This window comes from Eulemur rufifrons, chromosome 1 (assembly GCF_041146395.1).
Source record: "Eulemur rufifrons isolate Redbay chromosome 1, OSU_ERuf_1, whole genome shotgun sequence".
NCBI lineage: Eukaryota > Metazoa > Chordata > Mammalia > Primates > Lemuridae > Eulemur > Eulemur rufifrons.
In genome coordinates this window covers 7,901,668-7,928,219 of record NC_090983.1, presented here as the reverse complement: position 1 = coordinate 7,928,219, position 26,552 = coordinate 7,901,668, and the positions used below count along the sequence as shown (strand labels likewise).

At 42.1% G+C, this 26,552-nt stretch overlaps 1 protein-coding gene across 4 annotated transcripts in view; it reads left to right on the top strand.

Moving 5' to 3' along the window:
- The window catches only part of ARMC9 (armadillo repeat containing 9), a 133,318-nt gene that overhangs the window by 10,166 nt on the left and 96,600 nt on the right, over nucleotides 1-26,552 (top strand). For 3 of the 4 annotated variants that reach the window (XM_069466230.1, XM_069466239.1, XM_069466258.1), the window contains exons 4-9: nucleotides 3,004-3,174; nucleotides 4,748-4,903; nucleotides 10,563-10,655; nucleotides 14,729-14,753; nucleotides 21,909-22,066; nucleotides 23,340-23,438. In XM_069466230.1, the coding sequence (XP_069322331.1) occupies nucleotides 3,004-3,174; nucleotides 4,748-4,903; nucleotides 10,563-10,655; nucleotides 14,729-14,753; nucleotides 21,909-22,066; nucleotides 23,340-23,438 (702 nt within the window). The remainder of the gene's footprint in view (nucleotides 1-3,003; nucleotides 3,175-4,747; nucleotides 4,904-10,562; nucleotides 10,656-14,728; nucleotides 14,754-21,908; nucleotides 22,067-23,339; nucleotides 23,439-26,552) is intronic. The other variant, XM_069466248.1, reaches the window with a different exon arrangement.

Here is a 26,552-nt window from a genome sequence, read left to right as displayed (position 1 = left end):
GCCCAGCTAATTTTTTCTATATATATTTTTAGTTGGCCAGATAATTTCTTTCTATTTTTTTAGTAGAGACGGGGTCTCGCCCTTACTCAGGCTGGTCTCGAACTCCTGACCTCGAGCGATCCTCCCGCCTCGCCCTCCCAGAGTGCTAGGATTACAGGCATGGGCCACCGCACCCGGCCTTGAATGTCACTACTTTAGATACCTCATATAAATGTGATCATAGAGTATTTGTCTTTTTGTGACTGGCTTATTTGATTCAAGATTCATTCATGTTGTAGTATATGACAAGATTTCCTTCCTTTTTAGAGGGTGAATGATATTTTATCGTATGTATACACCACAGTTTGTTTATCCATCCCTCTGTCAGTGCACACTTGGGTTGCTTCTGCCTCTTGGCTATTATGAATAGTGCAGCTATGAACATGGGTGTGCGTATGTCCCTTCAAGACCTTGCTTTTAATTCTTTTGGATATATACCTAGAAGAGGGTTTGCTGGATTATATGGTAGTTCTATTTTTAATTTTTTGAGGAAATTGCCAAACTGTTTTACAAAGCGGTTGTACCATTTTCCACTCCCAGCAGTAGGGTATAAGGGTTCCAATTTCTCTACATCCATCCCAACACTTGTTATTTTCCGTTTGTGTATGTGTGTGTATGTGTGTTTCGTATTAGCCTTTTTAATGGATTTGAAGTGATACCTTGTTATGGTTTAGATTTGCATTTCTCTATTGTCTTCAGGTTCATTTTTATATAAATTGAAAGACCTTGAAAATTCCTGATTGTCACAAACATATCTTTCTGCTCACCCCATCAACAGCTGTGCTCCACTATGATAGATTTCCCAAACAAAAGTACCTGGAGCAGCAGTTCAGTACAATATGCTAATTGTCAGTGACACTCAACAAATGGCGGGTGTCCCCAAGCACAGTCCTGTAACAAGTGTGTGCGTTTATATTAGTACGTTGCTAGCAGTGGTGTGCACATTTGTTCATCTTGGTGATTCTGACTGCAATCATGGCTTACAGAAGATCATTAATATTTTGTGACCACCTAAGTTGTAACAGTAGATTGCATTATGTGTGGGTATTATTTTAAATGCAGGGACCATTTCCAGGAACAGAATATGAATCATAAGTTAGGGTGGATGATAGATGTGATTATAATGACATAGCAAAGGTTTGTGGTCCCAAGGTCTACAAATATAGAGTTTAGAACAAACTACAGATGGCTCATTTGACTTACGGACTCCGCCAAGCCACATTAAGAAAATACCTTGACTCTGAGCCTTAAAATACCGCAAGAATCTGTGCTCACCTCATTCACACAATCAAAGAGCTCCTGTCGCTGCACCTCTCAAGGGCAAAGGCTTCCTCAGGAGTGGCTCACAGGGTTTGCGGGGACCTCGGCAGAGGTGAGCTTGGGGGTGAGCCAGCCCCCAGCAGCACTGCCACTTGGGGGGATCCCCTTCAGCTTTGTGTCAGTCGTTAACAAGAGCGTGTGGGTCCTCTGGTCAGGTTCCCCCAGTTCCTCCAAGAGGTGGCTGTGTTTGGCTGCTTGTACTTGGTTTTGGCAACTGCTGCCCACATTTGCTAACAGGCTGTTCTTCACCTGTTTCCAAGGCAGAGGAACAGAGGGAGGCTGGCTTTGAGGAGTTAGATGTTCATTGTAGGGCTTATTCTGAAAACTTCTGAGTTTACTTCAAATATATGCCAATACCTTCCAGGGTAAAGTAGTATTCAGAGACAGTTGTTCTTGGTCACATGACATAGTGAACATTTTTATAATATTCACATTTAAAGATTCCTTATTAATGAATGTCTTTGACGTAAGTATAACCAAACACTGCAACATTATTCTCTGTACATTTCCATTTTATAATGTTAACAATTTCTATTATAAACAAAACAAGTAACCTAAAAAAATGACAATTATATGAGAAAATTATATGTAAAACCATTTTTAAAAGTATGAAAGAACAATGGCCAAACAATGGTGGTGCTGGGTGGGAAACTGGTGATTCTATAGGAAATCCAGTCTCAGAAAAGCTTTTGCAATGGAACACAAAGTGTAGGTCTGGACATCTTGGGCGTTCGATACAAAAAGGAGAACAATAGGAGTCGCTGTTTTGGACTGTTAGGAAATTTTTTCAATTCTGCCTTGTACTTAAATCCACAAAATTATGCAACAGGTATTTGACAAGTCAGTTGTTTTTTTTCTTATGAGGCAGGTGGCTTGATAATTGCCACCTCTTTTCTCCAAAATACTCTTTCAGCTACTGCACGGTGAGTCATAGAGCCGTCCCTCTCCCACGCAGACTCACAGCTCTACGGTGGGAATGACACCGAGCCTGTGCTCCTTCCTCCATCTCCAGCCTATGCTTCCCTGTCGCTGCAACCGGTGGGCACAGACGGTCGGTCGCCTCATGGTGCGCTGGGGTCTGCAGCGCTTCCCACAGTGCCGTCTCCGTCAGACTTGCTTCTAGCAACGGGGGCAAGTGGCAGTGCCCACCTCCTAGGCCCAGAGTTGACTGGGCCATTGTATATGTGCTGCTGGTGCTCAGGGACTTGGGGGTGGCACTCTCAGCAAGTGTCCGTATGTGTGAGGGTGGTTCCGGTGAGGCCTGGCTGGCTCTTGGCCCGACCTGTTTTTATAAGTCGCCTGTGGGGCAGCAAGCCCAAAGGGTGACTGCAGTGTATTTATGAGTTCTCTGGCTTCAAGTCTTTGTCCAGGGTCTGATTCTTTCCATTTCAAAGACCTTAAATGTTTTGTCTGTTTTTATAGCACTCAGATTTTATATTGCACAGAGGTAGAAAACCAGGGTTGATCTGCAGGAATCTCAGCCTAAGAAGCTTAGAGCCCTCTGGGATCTCTATTTTTCTGTCCCTTAACTCAGAAAAGGAGTGTATGGGGTATCTATGATGTTGGGTGGGTTGTGAGGATTTGGGATGTTGGAATAACTAGCATCCCTTATGACTAGGGTTCAGTCCAGTGTCTTCTTCACAGAAGGATCTTGTCGCCGCATTTGACAGTGGAGACCAGAAGATGTTCTTCAATTTGTGGGAAGAGCACATTCCCAGTTCCATACGAGATGGCGACTCCCTTGCCCAGAAGTTGGAATTCTATCTTCATATCCATTTTGCCATCTATCTTCTGAAACACTCCATAGGGAGACCGGTAGGTTTACCTAGTGATTTGAGTTGATCTGAATGGTGTGTTTTAAGAGAAAGTTAGCTATTGTTTTCCAAGTGAGTATTGATTTCATTTTGTGGCTGTTTTATCATATTGCCTCCAAGGTGTAGGCATTTTGATGAATGATTTTCTTTCTTTTTTTTTTTTTTTTTTTTTTTGAGACAGAGTCTTACTCTGTCACCCTGGGTAGAGTGCAGTGATGTCATCGTAGCTCACTGCAACCTCAAACTCCTGGGTGCAAGTGATGTTCTTGCCTCGGCCTCCTGAGTAGCTGGGACTACAGTCACATGCAATAGTACCCGGCTAATTTTTCTATTTTTAGTAGAGATGGGGTCTCACTCTTGCTCAGGCTGGTCTTGAACTCCTGAGCTCAAGCAATCTTCCCGCCTTGACCTCTCAGAGTGCTAGGATTGCAGGCGTGAACCACTGCGCCCGGCCATGATGAATGATTTTCTACCTTATTCCCTGTAGTTTATGTTCTGATTTATATGGACATTTAATCACTTCTGTAATCAAAGTTACATGCTTTCCTAAATACCTCAAGCTTTTGAAAACTCATCAAAATAACGTTTCTTTGTTTGGCAACTTAATATATATACATGTATGTCTAAGAGAACACATATTTAGGCCACATATTATACTCTATATGAGAACGTAAATTTAAACTTAGGTGGTGGAAAATAGTATGCCTATTTGTGGACAGTCCGTTTGAGTGGTGGGTTGGATTTAGCTTATGTAGTCTTTCCCAGGGGGCTGGAGATGGGAGGAGAGGACAGAGCTGAAATTTCTAGCTGCTACTGCGGCTGAGCTTTGAGTGCAGAGGGAATGACAGAAAGGGAGCAGGAGCTGGCTGGCACTGGACCCCGGGTATTAATTGCTGGCCCCGGGACCAGTGTTAACTTGTTAAATGTCAGGGACACCAAAGGAGGGGACAATGATGGAAGGAGCAGCATGACACTATATTGTGGTGCCATTCTTGGAAGGCTGTTCTTTAAGTATTACTCATGTGGAGAAGATATTGGAGGTTTTCATTTTTTGTTTTTATTTCTAGTTTTTAATTTTTCTGTTTTTTAATTTTTCAGTTTTGATATAAGATAAAAATCAATAAATGTAATCTATTTTTTAAGTCCAGTGGTCAGAAGAGAGCCTCATGGTGTGCCTCAGATGAGGCACCTGCTCTCCTTTTGAAACCTCTCCTGCCGGAATCGGGGGAAGGCAGGCGAATATTCCTTTCTAGACGAGAAGTGGAAGCAATGTGTATGTCTAATAATGGGAGAATTAAGTAAGTTATAATAGGGCAAGCTGAGGTTTTTGTCCTGCTATTAAAAATGTTTATGAAGAATTTTAAGAACATGAGAAAATGGTGATAATAAAGTAAAAACACAGCACATTGAACTGTATATGTAGTTCTCTGATATTCCTGACAAAGTTTTATTAGGGGCGAATTTGAGGTAGTCGTAGAACGGCTGTGACAGCACACCTGCCCGGCCAGGTGGGGGTGCCAGCCACGGGGCGAGGCCAGGCGAACAGGCGGACTGGGCTTCTTCCCTTCCTCTAGGACAGAGAGGAGCTGGAGGAAAGGATTTCTTACTTCAAAACCTACCTGGAGACCAAAGGGGCAGCGCTGAGCCAGACCACGGAGTTTCTTCCTTTCTACGCCCTTCCTTTTGTTCCCAACCCCATGGTACACCCCTCATTCAAAGAACTCTTCCAGGTAAGTGGCAGGCTTTGAATTTGTGTCAGATCCTAGACAACACTGTGGTTTCGCCTTATATACACTAGCACTTTCTGAGTGATGCTTTAAAAAACTAAGATTTGCTTAAATTATTTTTTTAACTACAGCCATCATTTTCTCACAGTGAAGCTTCATTTGTGAAGAGCATGGCATAGCAGTGTGGAGAAAGCTTAGACCCGGGGCGGAGTGGGCAGAGTCAGGGACAGGGTCCGGCCACGGCACAGCAGGCAGCACGGCCCGCTCGGGTCTGGCGTTCCAGGGCGGACGGCAGGCTCCGGTGCTTTAAGGAATTTAGTGACCTTCAGTATTCATGGAGAATCATTTTCTTCCATTTTTTCCTTCCACTACTCTACATCTGTTCTTTTAATGGTCATCATAGATATTTTAGTATGTATACATAATAAAGTCTAAAGTATATATCTTTATTCCTTCCTGAACATTCAAGGAACTTAGAATGCATTAACTTCATTCCTCCTTTTCCCAATTTATGTGCTATTGTTGTCAAGTATTTCAGTTATATACTTTACCTGCACAAATTGGAAATTTTTACTATTTTATGCAATCAGTGTATATTGATGTTCCCTTATATTTACCCGTATTTTTGTCACCATTCCTTCTTGTGTTAAGGACCTTCCATCTAGGATAATTTTCTCCTCTGAGTTAAGTACATTCCTTTAAAGTCTCCTGTACTTGAAGATCTCTTCTTTCAGTTCCTGTTTGTCTGAAAATGTCTGTGTTGCTTTCTTAAGGTTTAGAATATTATGTTCACAGTTATTTTGCTTTAGCATATTAAGATGTAAAGCTTAGCTATATTGCATCGTCTCCTAGTTCTCATTGTTTCTATTTTGAAGTTGGCTGTCACTCTAATTGCTGTTCCTTTGTAGGTGATCTCTTTTTTCTCTGGCCTTTGGGATTGTATAATTTCACTACAGTGTGTCTATGGTTAGATTTCTGTTTTACTTAAGATTTGTTGGGCTTCCTAGATGTGAAGTTTTGTGTCTTTCAACAACTCTAGGAAATTCTCAATTTGTATCTCTTTATATATTACTTCTTCCCCATACTCTTTTCTATCCCTGGGATATCTGATTAAATGTATGTTATACTTTCTCATTGTATTCTCTATGTCTTTTTATTTTTTCATTTTTTAAATTGTGGTAAAAAATACGTAACATAAAATTCATCATTTTGGCCCTTTGTAAGAGTACAGTTGAGTAGTGGTAAGTACACGCTCGTCATTGTGCCCTCCCTGTCTTTTAACGTCTTATGTTTTCCATTTCTTGATGTCTCTCTCTCTATTCTTGGTGACTTCTTCACATCTGTCTTCTGGTTCACAAACTTACCCTTCAGCAATGCTTAATCTGTTCTTTAACCTTTTCACTGAATTTGTAATTTCAGTTATTATTTCTTTTTTATAGAAGTTTTTTTGTTTTTTATTTAGATTTTCTGGGTCATTTTTGTAGTCTCTTAGTTCATTTTACTTGGGTGTTGAGGGCATTTTTTTGAGACCTGGGTGCGGTTTGATTCTTCCAGAAAAGGTTTGCATTTGCATCTCCCAGTCACCTGGTACATTACCAACCCAGGACTGTTTTAAATGACATTATTCACTAGAGATTTTGGGGACCACACAGATAGTATCAGTTTCAGCTGCAGTCTTTTATGGGACTAAGTGTGGTTTTGAAGTCTCAGATGAGGTTTTCCCTTCCTTCTACCTATGTCACGGCCAAGACAGGTATGTTTCCTTGTTGTCCCCTTCTGTATAGTGGCTTTATTTATCTGTAACCTTTTACTGATGATGTAGCCCTTTGGGTCCCAATTTTAAGCTGAGATCTCCTATCAAATTACTTACTTTGGGCAGATCTTACTGTCTTCCATCCTCTCTACCCCGACAGCTCTCAGAACTGAAGTTCAAGGTCTTCTTTTCCTTAGGACAAAAACTGCCTTTGATGCTTTCTTTTGTCTCAGAGTTCCTGCTTTTCCTTCATGTTTGACCACTGCAGTTCCTTTCTTGCCCCTCAGGGGTGCATTTAAAAAGATGGCCACACGCGTTCTCCAGACAGAAGTGATCATATCTCGAAGCCCCTCTCACAGGACACGCTTCGTGCCATCCCAGAGCATACTCAGAGTGAGGGCGGGTTATACAATTTCTTGATCACAGTATCCAGCATGTGCTCTGTTGGATTTTATCCATGGCTTTCTACACCCTGTCATTAGAAATGCTGCTTTTGTTTTACTGGTAAGTTCTGGAACTCTTGGTTCCTTGTTAGAAATTTTTGTCTTGCTTTAAAATGATGGTCTTCATTTTATCCAGTTTTCTTAGTTGTTTTCGTTGCTTCTTCTGATTATCACTTCTGCAGTGTTGGCAGAAAAGGAAATCCCTTTGTAGAGATAGTAATGAGTTCTTTTCTGCAGACTCAGTTTGCCAGTGAGCACCCCCTTGCAGAAATACTTAGGTATGCCTATGATTGATTACTTCAGGAAAAACTTCTCAGCGCCTTTATGAGCCAGGGACATAAGTTATGCTTAATTACTGAGGAATCAGAGAAATGGAAGGGACTCTTGCAGGCTCTGCAAGGACGGGAGGAGGCAACAGGTCAAGCAAGGACGTGAGCCCCCACTTCCACACAGTAACCCCACTTTGGTCCATTTAGTGTGTTAGCATTCTGAGTAAGATTATGAATGATAAAAAGGGTTCTGCTGTTGGGGGAAAAGGTCAGACAATCACTAACTAAAGTTTCCCTTCTGCAAGGGCGGACGCTGTGACATAAAGAGGGTGAGTGGCTTCCCGACGTGCAGCAGAGCCGCACAGCGCTTCCCCCAGCTCTTCGCTCTTCTTGTTGGAAGCTGGGTAGTGAAAGGCCCCTCAGACTTGGGGAATGTTCTTACTCTCAAAGCTGAAAGCTCAGCAAAAATAAGTACAGTCAAGAAAAAAATAGGGGATTCCTGCCCAGAGAGGTTTTATTCAATCTTATCCCTGCCATTAGCAGTGCACCATAAGGTAATTAAATTGAAATGGCACATTTGTTGATTTTACAAAGTGGTAATCAACAACAGAGTGAGCCTGAGCAAGAGCGAGACCCCGTCTCTGCAAAGAATAGAAAAATTAGCCAGGCGTGGTGGCACACGCCTATAGTCCCAGCTACTCAGGTGGCTGAGGCAGGAGGATTGCTCAAGCCCAGGAGTCTGAGGTTGCTGTGAGCTATGATGATGCCACTGCACTGCAGCCTGGGCGTCAGAGCGAGGCCCTGTCTCAAAACAAAAACAAAAACAAAACAACAACGTAGCAATTTAACTGGAAGTCTACATGTACCAAATATTTTGCTTTGTTTGTTTTGTGAGATGTCTTGTTTCGTAAGACTGACGTTGGCCAACATAGCAGTCCTTTCCTGAGATTCTTTTCTATATGGTCGAGCTGTAGCACACTGCGTTGGTTTCTTAGGGTTGCCCTAACAAAGTACCACAGACAGGGTGGCTTAAAACGACAGAAATTGATTATCTCACAGTTCTGGAGACTAGAAGTGTGAATCAGGGTGCCAGCAGGACCGCGCTTTCCCTGAAGCCTCTAGGGGAGGGTCCTTCCTTTCCTCTCCCAGGTTCTGGTGGCCACAGGTGTTCCTTGGCTTGCGGCAGCACTGCTCTAATCTCTGCCTCTGCCGTCACGTGGCCGTCCTCCCTCTGCCTGTGTCTACATTTCCTTCTCCTTGTGAGGGGACCAGTCAGACTGGATTAAGGGCCCACCCTACTCCAATGTGTCATCTCAACTTTAATTACATCTGCAATGACCCCATTCCCTGTGGTTTCATGTTCTGAGGTACCAGGGGTTAAGACTTAAGCATATCTTTTGGGGGGACACAATTTAACCTATAACAACACACACTTTTTTTTAAAAGAAGGATCTCGGTCTGTTGCCCAGACCGGAGTGCAGTGGCAAGATTATACCTCACTGCACCCTGGAACTCTTGGGTTCAAGAGATCCTCCTGCCTCAGCCTCCTGAGTAGCTGGGACTACAGGTGTGCACCACCACACCCTGCTAATTTTTCTGTTTTCTGTGGAGACAGGGTCTCTCTGTGTTGCTCAGACTGTTCTCGAACTCCTGGCCTCAAGCAATCCTCCCACTTTAGCCTCCCAAAGTGCTAGCATTACAGGTATGAGCCACTACACCCAGCCAGCCCTAATTTTTAAATTTTTTGTTGAGATGGGCTCTCTACAGAGCTTTGTAGAGTTATATTGCCCAGGCTGGTCTCGAACTCCTGACCTCAGCGATCCTCCCATCTTGGCCTCCCAAAGCACTGGGATTATAGGTGTGAGGCCACTACACCCAGCCATAACATACACATTATAAACAAAGTTATCATGCACTGTCAGAGAATTACAAAATTTTTTAAATATAAGAACTTTCTGTTCATTGGGCAGTATTTTTTCCAGAAGCCAGGTGACATACTGGCTAGATGATTGAGTGGGGTATGGGCATGGAGGCAAATGCAAGGCTGGAGAGGAGGAGGAAGTGGGCAAGGACAGGGAGGGCTGAGGGTGAAGGGGCAGGATCCAAAGGACAGTGGATATGGTATGAACTTTTAGTGATAGAGCTGCTTTTTTGTAGAACTTCTTGGTTTGAGTGGAAGATGTTTTTGTATAAAGAGTCAAAGGAAAATTGTCCTGAGAAAGATCCTTACTTGTTGCACTTCTTTTATTATTAAATATTTGTCAGGCCGGGCGCGGTGGCTCACGCCTGTAATCCTAGCACTCTGGGAGGCCGAGGTGGGCGGATCGTTTCAGCTCAGGAGTTCGAGACCAGCCTGAGCAAGAGCGAGACCCCATCTCTACTAAAAATAGAAAGAGATTATATGGACAGCTAAAAATATATATATAGAAAAAAAATTAGCCGGGCATGGTGGTGCATGCCTGTAGTCCCAACTACTCGAGAGGCTGAGACAGGAGGATCGCTTGAGCTCAGGAGTTTGAGGTTGCTGTGAGCTAGGCAGACGCCACGGCACTCACTCTAGCCTGGGCAACAAAGTGAGACTCTGTCTCAAAAAAAAAAAAAATAAATAAATAAATAAATATTTGTCATTATTTTTTCCTTATTGAGCATTTGAGATAAATAATTTATTTTTAAGGGACAAATAAAACTAAATGTATATCATAATCCTTGGCATGATGGGGTATTTGTGGCAGGTATAGCTTCTGTCGTTTTTTCTTATTTAGAGGAGGTTTATGGAAATGAGTCCTTTTCTTCAGGAAGCTTTCAGTAACTTGGTGATAATTGTTTGTTGTGCCTACCAGTGCCATGCATGCCTAAACCGTACTGAATTATTTTTGGTATTCACCCTAATAAGGTTACTTGTCACAATTGTGTTTAAATCACATGAAATATTCATATCATATACAGGGTTATTTTTTCCCTGTTTATGATAGAACTCTGTTTTTTTCCTCCTGTTGTGGATACTTGAATCTTCTCTAAATGAATTGGTCAGATGTCCTAAAATCTGTATTTCACAGCCTCACATCACTTGCAAGACATCTCATTTTTGGTTCTAATAACTGGCAGGGATATTTAACCCACTCATAACAACCTGATGATAGTGTTGGCATTTAGTGACCTAGTGTTTTTATTTTTGTTCCTTTGTTTTTTTTCTTTAGGATTCCTGGACTCCAGAGTTGAAGTTGAAGTTGGAAAAGTTTCTAGCTTTAATATTTAAAGCTAGCAACACGCCAAAGCTTTTAACAATATATGTATCCTTTTAAAGCAAATAGAGACCACCTATGGTCTTACAGCAGATTTTATGTAGAGTAGTACACTTGCTTAGGTTGCCTCATATGTAGGGATAATTAATAGTATTGCTTTTATAGTTACAAGGTGAATGGATCGTTAATGGGAGGATTATGCCCAGGTCTATAAAGGTTGACTTCTATGGCATTAGATCTCTGAGACTTGGCCAGGTCTTATTTTGATGTCATGTGCCTAGAAGCTGTCTAGGTAGGGAAACAAAAGTCTGTCTTCTTATAAAAGAACTCTTTGGAATAATTGTCCCTTTCCAGAGGGTCAATCACTTTTAAGGCCTTGAGGCCATGGCATATGGATTGTGTGACCATCTAACTTGTCGTTCAAATTGGCACTTCTTTTTAAACAGTTTTATTGAGGTATAATTTATATACATAAAATCTATTCATTGTAAATGTACAATTCAATGATTTTTAGCAAATGTTTGGAGTTGTGAGGCTGTTATCACAATCTAATTCAAATTGGGACACTTTTGAGAGTAAAAAGGGGCCACTAACTGGACAGAGTACCAGGGTGGCAGGTGTAAATGGAGCCTCTCCTAGGAAGAGTGGAAAATTTGGTCACCCAACCATGGGGATCTAATTTCCCAAAGGTTGTTAGTCTTTAAGGACAATTGTCTCCTTTTATTTGGGATAAAATGTAAACAAAGTTATTTTATAACAAGAATATAACAGTTTGAATTGTAAAGTTGGTGATTTTTTGTTTAATGAAAATTTTAGGCTATTTTGCCACATAATACCTTCTGCTTCATCTCTAACTCCGAAGTATTTAACTCCTTTTTCCTAATTGAAGTCTTTCGTCTCTAGGATTCCATGACACATTTCAACATCAGCTTCCCAAGTCTTCAGTGGCTTCACATTCCTTAGCCTGGCCTGAGCCACAGTCAGACTGAACCATAGCACTTCTCTCTGGTTTTTAGTGAAATTAGGACTTTTCCAACTTGGCTTATATTTTAACATACTTTTTAAAAGTAATTCTTAGTTTAAAATTTATGAGTGCCAATATGTTAAGAATCTAAATGAAATTATTTACATAGTAAATTATATTACTTATATTAATAATATATTAGTATTTTTATAATGATACTTCATAGGAAGAATATGAGGATGAAGTTAATACATATAACTTGCTTAAAACAGTCTGGCACATAATAAGTGCTTGTTAACTATTAGCTGTTAATATTAGAATTTGTAAGTACTTGTCACCTTTCATCCTATTCAGCATGCTTTAAAGCATCCACTGAAATATAGCAGGTAACTATAAACAGTTTTCCTTATTTTTCTTGTTACATGAAAATATTTGCAGTTCAGCTCAATATATGAAGCTTCTGTTATTAGTTAAATATTGTGCTAGGAATTAGGGATATGAAGAAAAGGTCAAGACATAGTTCTCTTAGCCAAGATGGAGTTTTAAACAATAAAATGGGAGTCTGTGAGGCAGACAGAGTGGGGATAGGAATTGCAAGTAGAGGGAACAGCCTGTGCAAAGGCACTGAGACAGTATGTTTGGGAAAAATGCAAAGAATTTAATATTGCTGGAGCAGAGGATTGATGTAGAGAAGGTCAGAGACTAGGCAGTGGCCTAGTCATGAAGGTTTGTGCAAAGTCCTGTAAGGAATGAGGAACCTTTAAAGCATTTTATTTCTTTTGTTTTCAGCAAACACAGAAACTTTGAAGCTTTTTTTTTTTGTGACAGAGTCTCGCTTTGTTGCCTGGGCTAGAGTGAATGCTGTGGCGTCAGCCTAGCTCACAGCAACCTCAAACTCCTGGGCTTAAGCGAACCTCCTGCCTCAGCCTCCCGAGTAGCTGGGACTACAGGCATGCGCCGCCATGCCCGGCTAATTTTTTTTCTATATATATTTTTAGTTGGCCAGATAATTTTCTTTCTATTTTTAGTAGAGACAGGGTCTCGCTCTTGCTCAGGCTGGTCTCGAACTCCTGACCTTGAGCAATCCAGCCGCCTCGGCCTCCCAGAGTGCTAGGATTACAGGCATGAGCCACTGCGCCCGGCCAGAAGCATTTTATTTTTTTTATTTTTATTTATTTTTTTTTTTGAGGCAGAGTGTCGCTTTGTTGTCCTGGCTAGAGTGAGTGCCGTGGCATCAGCCTAGCTCACAGCAACCTCAAACTCCTGGACTTAAGCAATCCTACTGCCTCAGCCTCCCGAGTAGCTGGGACTACAGGCATGCGCCACCATGCCCGGCTAATTTTTTCTATATATATTTTAGTTGGCCAGATAATTTCTTTCTATTTTTAGTAGAGATGGGGTCTCGCTCTTGCTCAGGCTGGTCTCGAATTCCTGACCTTGAGCAATCCACCCACCTCGGCCTCCCAGAGTGCTAGGATTACAGGCGTGAGCCACCGCGCCCGGCCAGAAGCATTTTAAGTAGGAGACTAACATAGTAGTATTTACCAAAAAAAATTACTTTTTTAATTCCTGATTATAAAAATCAATCATACTTCCTATATATACACACCCAGAAATATGTAATGTTTATAACAAACATAGATACATGTATGTGTGTATATAGTTTTAAGTATTTTTATCAAATGAAGAAAAAATTTCCCTGTATCATTAGTCTTCAAAAACATGTTAAGTAACTTCAGAAGGTTAAAACTTAGTTATTAATACCATGTGACCCAACAATTACACTCCTAGCTATTTACCCAAGAGAAATGAAAACATATATCGACACAACTTGTACATGAATTGTTCATAGTAACATTTATTGCAGCCAAAAAGCGTACAGTCCAAATGTGTATCAGCTGATGGATGGATAAATAAAACATGTGTATGCCCATACAATGGAATATTACTCAGCCATAAAAAGAAATGACGTACTGACTCATGCTGCGATGTGGATGAACCATGAAAACATTATGCTAAGTAAAAGAAGCCAGTCACAAAGGCCACATATTGTATGATTCCATTTATAGGAAAAGGCCAGGCTGGGCACGTGGCTCACAATGGTAATCCCAGCACTCTGGGAGGCCGAGGTGAGAGGATTGCTTGGGGCCGGGAGTTTGAGACCAGCCTGGGCAATAGGCAGATTCCGTCTCTACAAAAATAAAAATATTAGCTAGGCATGGGGGTGTGCATCTGTAGTCTCAGATATTTGGGTGGCTGAGGTGGGAGGATCGCTTGAGCCGAGGAATTTGAGGCTGCAGTGAGCTATGATCAGATCACTGCACTCCAGCCTGGGTCAGAGTGAGATTCTGTCTCTAAAAAAAAAAGGAAGAAAGTTCCAAAAGAGGCAAATCTGTAAAGACACAAAGTAGATTAGTGGTTGCCAGGGGCTGGGGTGCACAGGGTACATGGGAGTGACTGCTGATGGGCATAGGGTTTCTTTTTGGGGAATGATGAAAATGTTCTAAAATTGATTATAATGATGGTTGCACAACTCTGTGAAAATACTGAAAACCATTGAAATGTACACTTTAAATAAGTGAATTATATAGTATATAAATAAAGCTGTCACCAAGAAATTAAGAAAAATTTAATTAAGATGAATTAAATTAAGGGAGGAAAAAAATCCAAGGTAAGTAATTTGTCTTCATGTAGCTAGACATTTGGGAGCCGAGATTTGAACCCAGGCAGTCGGTGTCCAGAGTCTGTGATCTTAGCCACTGTGCTTTGCTGCTTTCATCCCAATATCAATTTCCTTAGGTTAAAGCTTCAGAATTGAAGTTACAGAGTTAAAGGGTGTGGATTCAGCTTTGCATTTTTAGTAGGATGTTTTGGTAGCAGTGGGGAGGACTTTTGAAGGGCATGGGAAGGCCAGTTAGGAGCCTTTGGAATAGTGCAAGACTTGGTTGGTTTCCCACAGTGATAACTGAGATGGAGAGAAAGGCTTTATTTGGGAGCGAGTCTACCAAGTATTGAGAAGTTGCTTAGCTAGTTATAGCAACATTTGGAACTGAGAATTCTCTTTTTCACATGCTGAGGTTTCTTTGCAGATTCGCCACCCAGTGTTAGAGTATTGCATCCCAAATGCCTATTTTTCTGAACTTCTTTCTCATCCCAGAAGGAGAATGGACAAAGTAACAAAGGTAAATCATCTAGATTAAAATTTTTGTAAGAACAGCTTTGCCAAATTAAGTCTTAAGTAGTGCGATAGGCACAGAGATGGAAAGAATTCATGGACTTGGCAAATGAAGGCTTTAAACGTCTGAATATTTATGAAGTGCTTTGCAGTCCTATTTATCTGCCCTTCCTTGAGGCCCCCCTTTCAGGATAGCGAGTACTGTTAGCTTCCTCTTCTATATCAGATAACTAAGGCCTGGAGGAATGCAGAGAATCCTGGTAACATCCCAAAGCCAAGTGCTGCAGCAGCACAGTTAGAAGGCTCCATGCAGCATGCGTGAGCAAAGAATTATTTTAATATCTTTAGCTTTTACTTTCAGTTAGTCAAGTGGGGCCTTATCTCATTAGCAATATGTAGTGCCCATTCTTATAAAGCATTTCCATTTTTTACATTCAAAGTAGAAATTCTAGTCTTAAGTTTGTAGCATAAAATGATGTTTTTCCATGGTCAGTAATGTTTACTAGAACTGTTCATTTTTCAGTAAAGTGAGAAAAACCTTATTTAAAATGCAATAATAGGTGGCCACAGTTGGCGGCACTTTGCCTCAGTTTTGTCTTTGACACTACATTTTGAAAACTGCTTAAATTATGATGTTGGGAAGGGTACATGGTGTGCTTCGTGCCGTTAATAAGTTCCGGTGGCACAATCCTCAGTTCCCGGCAGGTGGAGTTTTACTACATGAAATAGCACATTTGCCCTTTTCAAAGCAGAGTAATGTCAGAGAGGATTTCAAAACTTCCTGCCATTGTTTTTCCATGTTTCTTTTCAGAGAGTTAAAGTTTTTTTAAAGAAAGGAGGTATTAGTAAAATGTTTAGCTCTTTGCTTACCAGGGCGTTGACAAATGAGCAGTGTTTTAGATTTGCATCCAAGGAGGGCTTTGGTCACTTCCGATGAGAAGGCTTTGGAGGCTTGGGCTTGCTTTTGCCCTCTGTAGCCTGGTGCATCCCCAGCCCGCCATTCTAAACATGCTGCTGGTTCTGCCAGATACGGCCCCACGAGGTCAACCTAGAATGCTCGGCGGGTCACCAGGCTGCTCTGGGTGGAGCACAGCCTTGAAGCTCCCCGAGATTGCTCTGTCCTTGCTATGGGTCCTCCCGAGGAGTTGTCCCAGCCGGTCTCCTCAGCTCTGAAGGCCTGCTCCGCAAGTGTTATTCCAGGCCCAGGCCGTGGCCAGGGTGGGTCCCATGCTGGTTTCCTCGCATCCAGCACAGCTGGCACTCTTAAACTGGGCTGGGCATTTGCATCTTGTCCTCCAGCTCCTGTAAATGCACCTCATCCTACTGTTCTGCTGCCACCTAACAGACCACCCAGACTTAGTGACATTCGTTTATTACTAACCTGCATGGTCTGGGAGTTGTGGGCTCAGGCCATTCTCCCTGGGGTGTCTCTTGGGTGCAGTCAGATGGAACCAGGAGGGGCCACCTCCAAGGCACTCACCTGCATGAGTCTGGCGGTGGTGCTGGCTGTCACCTGGGATCTCAGCAGAGGCCCTTGACTAGAACACCTACGTGGCCTCTCCATGTGGCCTGGGCTTCTTCAGGGCATGTTGTCTGGGTTCCAAAGTGAATGTCCCCAGAGAAAGCCAGGTGGAAGCTGTGTCACTTTTTTTCTGTCTTCCAAGCTCTGCAGTAACTCAGTGTCATTTCTGCTGCATTTTGCTCATTACAGTGAGTTCCTAAAGCCAGCTCACATTCACAGGAAGGAGAATTACACTCCAGCCCTTGATGGGAAGGAGGGATTGTCGAAGACTTTGCAGACGTTTTAAAACCACGATTCCACCCACATCCTTTGGACTCCAGAGAACTGCCTTAGTTCTCAGTTGGATCTGCTAAGTCCCTGTTCAGAATTGGTCTTTGGACTCCTAGGCAGTGGGGGTGGAAAGGTGGTAAGAAACTTCTCTCTGGTTCCTGAGTCCCTGCAGCCCCTGTCTCCCTAGCACATCCTGTCGCTTTTGAGCATAGCTTTGTGCTGGGAGTGCTATATCTCTGATAAATGGACCAATTTTGCAGATCAAGTAAACTTGGGAGGAGGATTGTAAATAGAAGAGCTTTTGTTTCTCTACAGGTCTTTACTCTGGAATTTCGGCAAGGAGGCCAAGGTTTTCCTACCTTCTTTAGGTTTGATTTTAACTGAGTTTTCTGAGGATAGCCAAGCAGAATGTCTGTGGAATTGAGTCTGACAGGCTAGGCGTATAAGTTAACTCTGTAATGTAGTATTGCCGTGGAGATCAGGGATTAACAGCTTGGGCCCAGGCATGACAGTGAGTTGTCACCACTTGTCCCCTCTTCCTGCAATGATCAAAAGACACAGATATACCCCCAATTTAATTCTACACTCAAGTGGGTTTTTTGGGTTTTTTTAAATGGTGTTTTACTTTTTAAAATTTATTTATTTATTTTTGAGACAGAGTCTCACTCTGTCGCCTTGGGTTGAGTGCAGTGGCGTCATCATAGTCACTGCAGCTGCAAACAGCTGGGCTCAAGCAATCCTCCTGCCTCAGCCTCCCCAAGTACTAGGATTACAGGTGTGAGCCACAACGCCTGGCCTCAGGTGTTTTTTGTAATGGAATGTTTGGGTGATACCATTATTCTAGGTGTCTTGATAGGAAGGTTTCATGGATAAAGTGAAATTTCCATAGGCTTTTGAAGATGGCAAGAAAAGTATTTGTAGTAGAAAATCCTCTCAAAAGGAATAACTTTAAAAAATAGTGTTGAGTGGCAATATAGCACATTGGATTATTATTGTCACCTAGCCATTTTAAAAGGATATAGAAATAGCATTTTCTGGCCGGGCGTGGTGGCTCACACCTGTAACCCTAGCATTCTGGGAGGCCGAGGCGGGAGGATCGCTTGAGGTCAGGAGTTTGAGACCAGCCTGAGCAAGAGTGAGACCCAATCTCTACTAAAAATAGAAAGAAATGATCTGGACAGCTAAAAATATATAGAAAAAATTAGCCGGGCATGGTGGCACATGCCTGTAGTCCCAGCTACTCAGGAGGCTGAGGCAGGAGGATTGCTTGAGCCCAGGAGTTTGAGGTTGGAGTGAGCTAGGCTGATGCCACAGCACTCCAGCCCAGGCAACAGAGCGAGACTCTGTCTCAAAAAAAAAAAAAAAGAAAGAAATAGCATCTTCTGGCATTTCTAACATAGTTCATTCAGCCTCTTCAGAAAATGAGCAACTGATAATTTTTCTAGAATTTGGAGCCCTAAACAGTATTTTTAAAAATGATGACCTATATGCATAGTTATAAGTTATAATTTTCTTTAGTATCTGTGGATTGACAAAATGCCAAAAAGGAAATTTATATCTGACAAAGAAGAAAGAGTGTTTCATTATAGAGTGACTGATCTTAGGTTTTTATATTAGGTTAGAAAAACAATTCTATATTTTAAAATTGATTATTTTGTCTTGAGCAGCCAAGGTCTCTGTCTCTACAGTGAAATTCTCATTTACCCTTAAACAAACAAACAGACAAAAGCGCCATTAAATGAAGTAGAAATGTTAGAAAGCTTATGTGGCTGGGGAGAGATTTGTGCCACTGTTGTTATTGATTCCTTGCATGCTGGAATTACAGGAAAACTTTCTGTGACTTTAATTGACATTCTTTTTCATTTTTTTTTTTTTTTTTTTGAGACAGAGTCTCACTCTGTTGCCCAGGCTAGAGTGCCGTGGCGTCAGTCTAGCTCATAGCAACCTCAAATTCCTGGGTTCAAGCAATCCTTCTGCCTCAACCTCCCGAGTAGCTGGGACTACAGGCATGTGCCACCATGCCCGGCTAATTTTTTTCTATATATATTTTTAGCTGTCCAGATAATTTCTTTCTATTTTTAGTAGAGATTGGGTCTCACTCTTGCCCAGGCTGGTCTCGAACTCCTGACCTCGAGCGATCCTTCCACCTCGGCCTCCCAGAATGCTAGGATTACAGACGTGAGCCACCGCTCCCAGCCGACATTCTTTTAGTTGTATATCTCTCCCTCTGTCATTTAAGACTTGGAATGCGGTTCTTTGGACTTTTGTACAAATTATGTCAGAAGTTTTGGAATATGAAGGGTATCCATAAATTTCACTGTCATGACTGACAGTTTTATTAAAATAACATGGAGTTTCTAATAAGTCATCTCCATTAAAAGTTGAGGTTTTGCATGGCAAACTGTCTTGACTTAGTTGTTCTTGTCTCATAAAACTTTTGACAGAGAAAAGAGTCAAAAGTGGTGTTTATTGCTCTGAAATAAGGTTGTCTTTGAGCTGTCTCCCAAATAGCTTATTGTCAGGTGCTGTTTATAGCTAGCTAAGATGTCTGCATGGTGATATCTGTGGGTAGCAGGCTATTCCTTTGCTACAGGGTATGCAGTCGTCCCTTGGTATCTGTGGGGGATTGGTTCCTGGACCCCCGCAGGTACCCAAATCTATGGATGCTAAATCCCTTATATAAAACTGTGTAGTATTTGCATATAACCTATGCACATCCTTCTGAATACTTTAAATCATCTCTAGATCACTTATAATACCTAATGCAATGTAAATGCTCTGTAAATAGTTGTTATACTGTATTGTTTAGGGAATAATGACGAGGAAAAAAAGTCTGCACATGTTCAGATGTGGGTTTTTTTTCCCCACATATTTTTGATCCGAGATTGGTTGAATCCACAGATGTGGTACCCATGGAGACAGAGTGCCAACAGTATTTGAAAATGGTCACAAACATTTCAGCCTCATTGCCAGCTTCTCTCATTCCTGTATGCTGCGGGCAGTTAAATCATTTTTCCCTCAGATGTTCCACACTTTGAAATTGTAATAAATTCCAATTCTGGGTTCCCAAGGCAAAAGTTCCACAAATAATCCCTTATGTTTAGTTAATTGCAAAATGAGCTTCTGAGAAGAGTTCCTTTGTGCAGTCCACTTTAGGGAGGGACCACTTTGGACGTTCACACTGAGGATTTGGGAGGTCATCTGGCCCAGATAATGGGTTTTAGTACCTGATTCATCATGTACCACTTGGTACATGTTAAGAAAGCTGTCACAGATGTTCTCTAACATTTGCCTCCATGAAATGAAATCATGAATGATACTATATAGCATTTTCATCTGTGGGAGTTTTAGTTTAATTTTTAATTTTATACATATGGAAAACTTTAATAATTGCACAAATTTAACATATTGTAAGAGGCAGAAAGTAATGACTCCTTCTCCCTAGTAATATTTAAGGAGAAGCTTGATAAATGATTTTCAGGGATATTCTCCAAGGGTTTAAGTACTGGATGTAAATTCGTGCCAGATGACTTTTAAAAGTTATCTTTCAATACCGAGATTTATAGATTTTGAATAATAATAGTAATAGTTTATTATCAAGTGATATTTTGGATTTTAATAATTCAAGTATTTTACTTCTCCACACATAAACAATCATGAAACATGAAAGTTTTTGAAATATAATTTGAATGTAGGTGATCCTTATGGCTGTTTAGAACACAAATTAGGAAGAGTGGGTAACTTAGCACAGTGGTTCTCGAACTTATGGTCTGCATCAGAGCCATTTGGAGAGTTTGTTAAAAATATAAATACTGAGACGCCACTCAATATCTGTAAAATCTGAATGTCTGGGGAGAGCCTTGATCATCTTTAGTTCTGGATTATTCTCATGTCTTTTAAAGCTTGCATACGACTATTTTAGGATGGAACCTTTCTGCCACTTTTTCGAGTTATCTACTTGCATAGAAATGCGTGTAGAAAGCCTTTGCCCTCTCCATGAAATGAAATAATAGTAATGGCCACCACCTGCTCTGGGCCAGCCATTGCGCTAGGCTCTCGGAGTATAGTTTTTCGTTTAATCCTCACAATAACCCTTCAAGGTAATTATCGTTACCCCCATTTTATAGGTTAAGAAATGAGAATCAAAGAAGTTAAATATTTTGTGTATGCAGCAAGACAGCGGTGGAGTAGGGGTTGGAGCCTAGGTCTTTATATTTTTAAAGTCTCTCTCTCTCTCCTTGAAACCTGTTCTAAAATGAAGACTTTAAATATAACACAGTACCTGGGTCAGGACAGTAGTGGGCTAACCTGGGTTTGGGGGCGGTATTATCTCTTTCCACCCAAAATGCGACCTTCAAGAGAGGGGAGAAGTAGAACAGGTGATGAGGATTTGCCCGTTCCAGCTATGGTCAGGGTGGCGTGGCCTCAGTCTCTCCAGGCTGCTCCGTGGAGGGATTCCAAGCAGAGAACCCTCGAGCCTTCCAAGCCGCTTGCTCTCAGGCCTGATGGCAGTGATTTTATGTTTTATCCAACTGGTAGAATGAGCACTGGAATTTTTTCTTATTCTGGATTCTTGTTGTTCTCAGCATCAGTCAAGTGGCCCTAATTTTTATTTAAAATGAAGAACTGTCCTGCAGATATGAATTGTCCCCCAGACAACCTCATAGTGCAAAAACGGAGAAAAAGACACAGGTTTGGTTCAATCATTGTGTGAGCTGACTATAGAAAGCCGACTATAGACTTTGTTTCTTAGTCATGGAGAGAGAACTAAAAGAAATTGCATGAGGTTCAGGCAAGGAAATAGATTTTTTATTTTTGAGCCAGAGTCTCGCTCTGTTGCCCAGGCTAGAGTGTAGTGGTGTCATCATAGCTCACTGCAGCCTCAAACTCCTGGGTTCAAGTGAGCCTCCTGCCTCAGCCTCCCAAGTAGCTGGGAGTACAAGTGTGCACCATGACACCTCGATAATTTTTTTCTATTTTTTGTAGAGACGGGGTCTTGCCATGTAGCTTAGGCTGGTCTCGAACTCCTGGGCTCAAGCGATCCTCCCACCTCAGCCTCCCAAAGTGTGAGGATTACTGGCATGAGCCACCGCACCTGGCTGGAAATATAATAGATTTTGTTAGGAAACCCAGTGATGATTCAGTTGAATTTCCAGAAACAAGAAATTTTAAATCAGTGGTTACAAAGCACTTTGTAAATAACTGTGTCATGAAATAGAAGTAAAGTGTTAAACACAAATAGTGTCGAGTTACTGTTATAGCAAAATATTCTGACAGGTGTGGTAGTCCTTTGAGAAGAATACAGTTATTTTTCATTTTATACGTTTTTATTGTTCTTTTGTTTCATTTTAATGTAAACTGTTTTCTTAGAAATATTGCAGCAGCTCCACCAGCAGCTTGTCGAAGCTGAACGCAGGTCAATGACATACCTGAAACGGTACAATAAGATCCAGGCGGACTACCACAATCTCATTGGCGTCACGGCGGAGCTGGTGGATTCTCTGGAGGCCACAGTCAGTGGCAAGATGGTAAGGAAGATCCCCGGCTGCGTGTGCGTCTGTTTCACAAGGAAGAAGGACTCTGGGCGTGGACTGTTGATAAAGCCAGTGGAGCCTGCCTCTCTCTCCGTGTTAAGCCAGCAGAGCCCGCTGCTCTGTTGCAAACAGCTAGTGTACACAGAGGAGGCTGAGCTGATGTTTCACGCTGTTTTTCTTGTGCTGCTTGCATTATTTTATCCATTTTCCGTAACAAATTGTTGACCATATCTTTGTCTACCTTATTCTTAACATTAGCAAAGGGTAAATCGTCTGGCAATAGAAAAAATATATATATAGTGGCAAAAAAATGAGGGAGGAATGCCCTGCTGGCATACAGGAAAGCTGTAGATGTTCATATATTGATTTATATCCAGCTACCTTTTTGTTTTGTTTTTTTTTGTCCTGAGGCAGAGTCTCGCTCTGTCGCCCTAGGTAGAGTGCAGGAGCGTCATCTCTTAGCTCACTGCAACCTCAAACGCCTGGGTTCTAGCGATTCTTTTGCCTCAGCCTCCCCGAGCAGCTAGGAACTATAGGCACACACCATGATGCCCGGCTAATTTTTCTATTTTTAGTGGAGATGGAATCTTGCCCTTGCTCAGGCTGGTCTCAAACCCCTGACCTCAAGCAGTCCTCCCTCCTCAGCCTCCTAGAGTGCTAGGATTATAGGCACGAGCCACTGTGCCTGGCCCCAGCTACCTTTTTGAACCCTGTTAATCTCATAGATTTTTTTGGTTGATTCTTTTGTATTCTAGATTGACAGTCATGTCATCTTCAAATAATGATATGTTTGTTTTGCTTTTTAAATTTATATAAGCTTTCTTTTTTTTGTTGTTGTTCTTAGTACCTTGGCTAAGACTTATGGGACGTTGTTGAATAATGTCATCATAAGCATCTTTGTCTTATTCCTGACTTTAATGGGAATGACTTTAGTGAGCCGAGATCTTCGGGTTTGAAGCCTGGCGCTCTTTCCTGCACATCATGGCCACCCAGTGACTTCATTACTCCAATTTACAAAAATGGTTTAGGATCCGTTTATTTTACATGGCAGTGGAAATACATGAAGTGCAATTACCCGGTTAGCAGTATGATTCTCATCAGCGTATCTGCAGTACGTTGGCAGTTTGTTCTGTCATGTCCATGCTTTAACTCCGCCCAAGAGCTCCGATGTTAAAGCCAAATGACAGCTCTACCAACTGCCGGTGTGCCTCACATAGCTCTCAGGTGAGTCGTGCCTTCACCAGATGTGCTCGTGTTGTCCTTGCAGATCACTCCCGAGTACCTCCAGAGCGTCTGTATCCGCCTCTTCAGTAACCAGATGCGGCAGAGCCTGGCGCACAGCGTGGACTTCACGAGGCCTGGGACGGTGAGGCTCTGCTCGGGGCAGGGTGCCTGCAGTCTGTCCCCCTAAGTTTAAAAAGAACATAACTAAAAAAAAAATGAAAGAGCATGAGAAAATAACATGCAAGAGGCTGCATTTCAGCTGGCTTTTGAGGTTTGGGAACTCCCAGAAGGAACAGAAAGCTGTTTTTGCAGAGGGCACAGCTGAAAGACAGCCTCCTGGGGAGGGAGAGGAGAGACGTGTTCTGCTCCGCCCGCTGCTGCTGCTCAAAGGGGCTCTAAGGGCTGGGAATGGGTAGGAACAAGTGGACATTTTATTCTCCTTTTTATAATAACTGCCATATTGGAAGTTGTGTGTTCTAAGGCCGGGGCTTTTTTTTTTTTTTTTTTTTTTTTTAGCTTTTTACTTAGAATAATTACAAACTTACAGAAAAGTTGCAAAAATAACGCAAATGACACTAGTATACCCTTTACCCAGATTCATCAACTGTGAGCCTTCACCCCATTTGTTTGTTCTCGTTCCCTTTCCACACATGCACACACACGCACACACACACACAATCTGTTTTCTGAACCATTTGAAGATCAATTGCATATATTATGGCCTTATACTCCTAAATACTTCGGTGTATTTTTCTGAAGACTAGGAATATTCTCTTATATAACCGTACAGTTACCAACTTCAGTAAATTTAACATTGACGCAGTCTTCTTATCTAATCTACCATCCATTTTCCAATTTTGTCAGTTGAGCCAATAATGTCCTTTCTATTAAAAGCGTTTCCCCTCCTCTAGTAGGCGGGGTCAGGCATTGCACTGAGTTGTCATGGCTCCTTAGCCTCTTTTAACCTTGCACACTTCCCTAGTCCTTCTTTGACTTTCATGACATTGGCATTTTAGAAGAACACAGTTTTCCTCTTTTTTAAAAAATACAGTATTTCTCCTTTCATGTTTGATTTTTCCTTGTAATTGCATTCAGGTTATGCATCCTCAGCCAGATATTACTTACCTGATGTTATGTCCCTAGGCTAGCACATCTGGAGGCACGAGGTTTTGAGGCAGGGGTTCTTAACCAGGGGAGCACACCAGTGTCTCTCAAGCAAGTCTTCAGAGTTCAGGAACCCATGGCCCTGGAGCTCATGCCGATCTGCTGCCTGGTTCAGAGGCTGGGCGGGTGAAGCCAGGTGTGTAGTTCTGGAATGAAGCTCCTGGGTGATCCTGAGGCACCGTGGTGGGTCAGAGTCACAGCTTTTAAATAAGCGTTTGCACATTAATGTTAGAGTCTTAATAAACAGGGGCCTTTTTTAGTTTAGTTTTTTTTTTTTTTTCTGAGACAGAGTCTCCCTCTGTTGCCCTGGCTAGAGTGCGGTGGTGTCAGCCTAGCTCATAGCAACCTCAAACTCCCGGGCTCAAGTGACCCTCCTGCCTCAGCCTCCCAAGTAGCCGGGACTACAGGTGCACACCACCATGCCCAGCTAATTTTTCTATTTTTCGTAGAGACGGGGTCTCGCTCTTGCTCAGGCTGGTCTCAAACTCCTGAACTCAAGCGATCCTCCCACCTCAGCCTCCCAGAGTGCTAGGATCAGCCGCTGTGCCCAGCCCTGTTTTAGTATTTTTTAAAAAATTTATACCCTACCACATTCTCAAGGTTTGAAGTAGCTTATTATAATATGAGGGAAAAAATGAGAAAATAGAAAAATAAAAATAAGTAAAGAAATTGTGGTTAAATGAAAATAAGGACAGGACAAATAAAAGTAATCAAGGACAAAGGCTGATACAAAAAATGCACGTTATGAGGTGCTGTACCTCTGGAGAGGCAGGCCACGGATTTGGCTCTGAGCTTTCTAGCAGCCTATGCAAAAAAGGAAACATGAGCAGTTACATGATCACAGTGCTCATACAGCAAGAGAGGGCAGTTACATAAATTTTATTATGTAATATTTCCTGCATCCAAAACAACATGTGTGCTGCACGTGCAGGCCAGGAAGCACAACGTTAAAATGAAAGCCATGAGCCCACCACACATTCCCTAAAACAGACCATTTCAATGCCATGAAAGTTCTCTAGGTGCCCTTCAACCATTCAGTTTTCCCAGTAGGTTTATTACTTTTATAATTTAAGAAGAAGTTTAAATACATTTTTTAAAAAGACTGGATAAGGCCGGGCGCGATGGCTCACAGCAAAACTCTGTTTCAAAAAAATAGACTGGATGTTCATACAACTGCGCCACGCCGGCACTCCTGGTGCTAAGACCTGAGGGTGGTTTCTCTCGTGGATACTCATGGAAAGCACATAGTCAGGCACCGAGGAGCAGATGTCCTTCTCTCAGTGTAGCAGAAGTACCTCAGAGCTGCTGGCTGTGTCAGCCGCTCCACACACAGGGACAGACAGATAGATGACAGAAGCTGCAAAGTCTCTGCTTTGGGAAATGGCTACAGTGATTTGAGCATGCAAGAATCCTAGAGAATTGGCCATTTTTAAAAGATCAGTGAAGTAAATGTTGGGTAGCCAAGTTTTAAAACAGTAACTTCTCATGAGCCCTCCAGGAAAAGGGGCAGCAAGCCATATCCCTGAGGCCTGACTGAGCCCACCCTCTGCGCACTGCACGGTCAGCCGCAGGGCAGGTAAGGAGCAGGGCGTGTGCACCAGAAGTGATGGCTTTCTTTCTAGCAGCAATTAGCATAGCAGGATCTATGTCTAGTAGGACCACTCCTTTCTTCCCTCCTTCTCATCTGTTTATGAATTCATCAAGTACTTAGTGCTTGCCAGGTTTGTGTTATGAAACCCCATCATATCTTACACATACAGGCATCCTTAAGTTTCCATTTTTTATAGGAGTAGTGATGCATCCAGCTTATTTAAAATTGACATCATTTTACTAAGGGGCAGTTTAAAACATAGCTGATACTTTGTCCCATTAGAAATTACTAACGTCATCTGTCGAGAGACTAGTCCTGCCATCCTGGCTGTTATGTTGGCATCCAGGTACAGATTCTGTGTAATCGTTAGAACCCGGGGGAGGGAGGATGGGCCATGATCAGCTAAGCTCATAACCATACTCTTCCTACTGCGGCCCTGGCTTAGGGACAGGCAATAAAAGCTACAATCGTGCAGTTCCTAGCAGATTCTCTACAAGATGA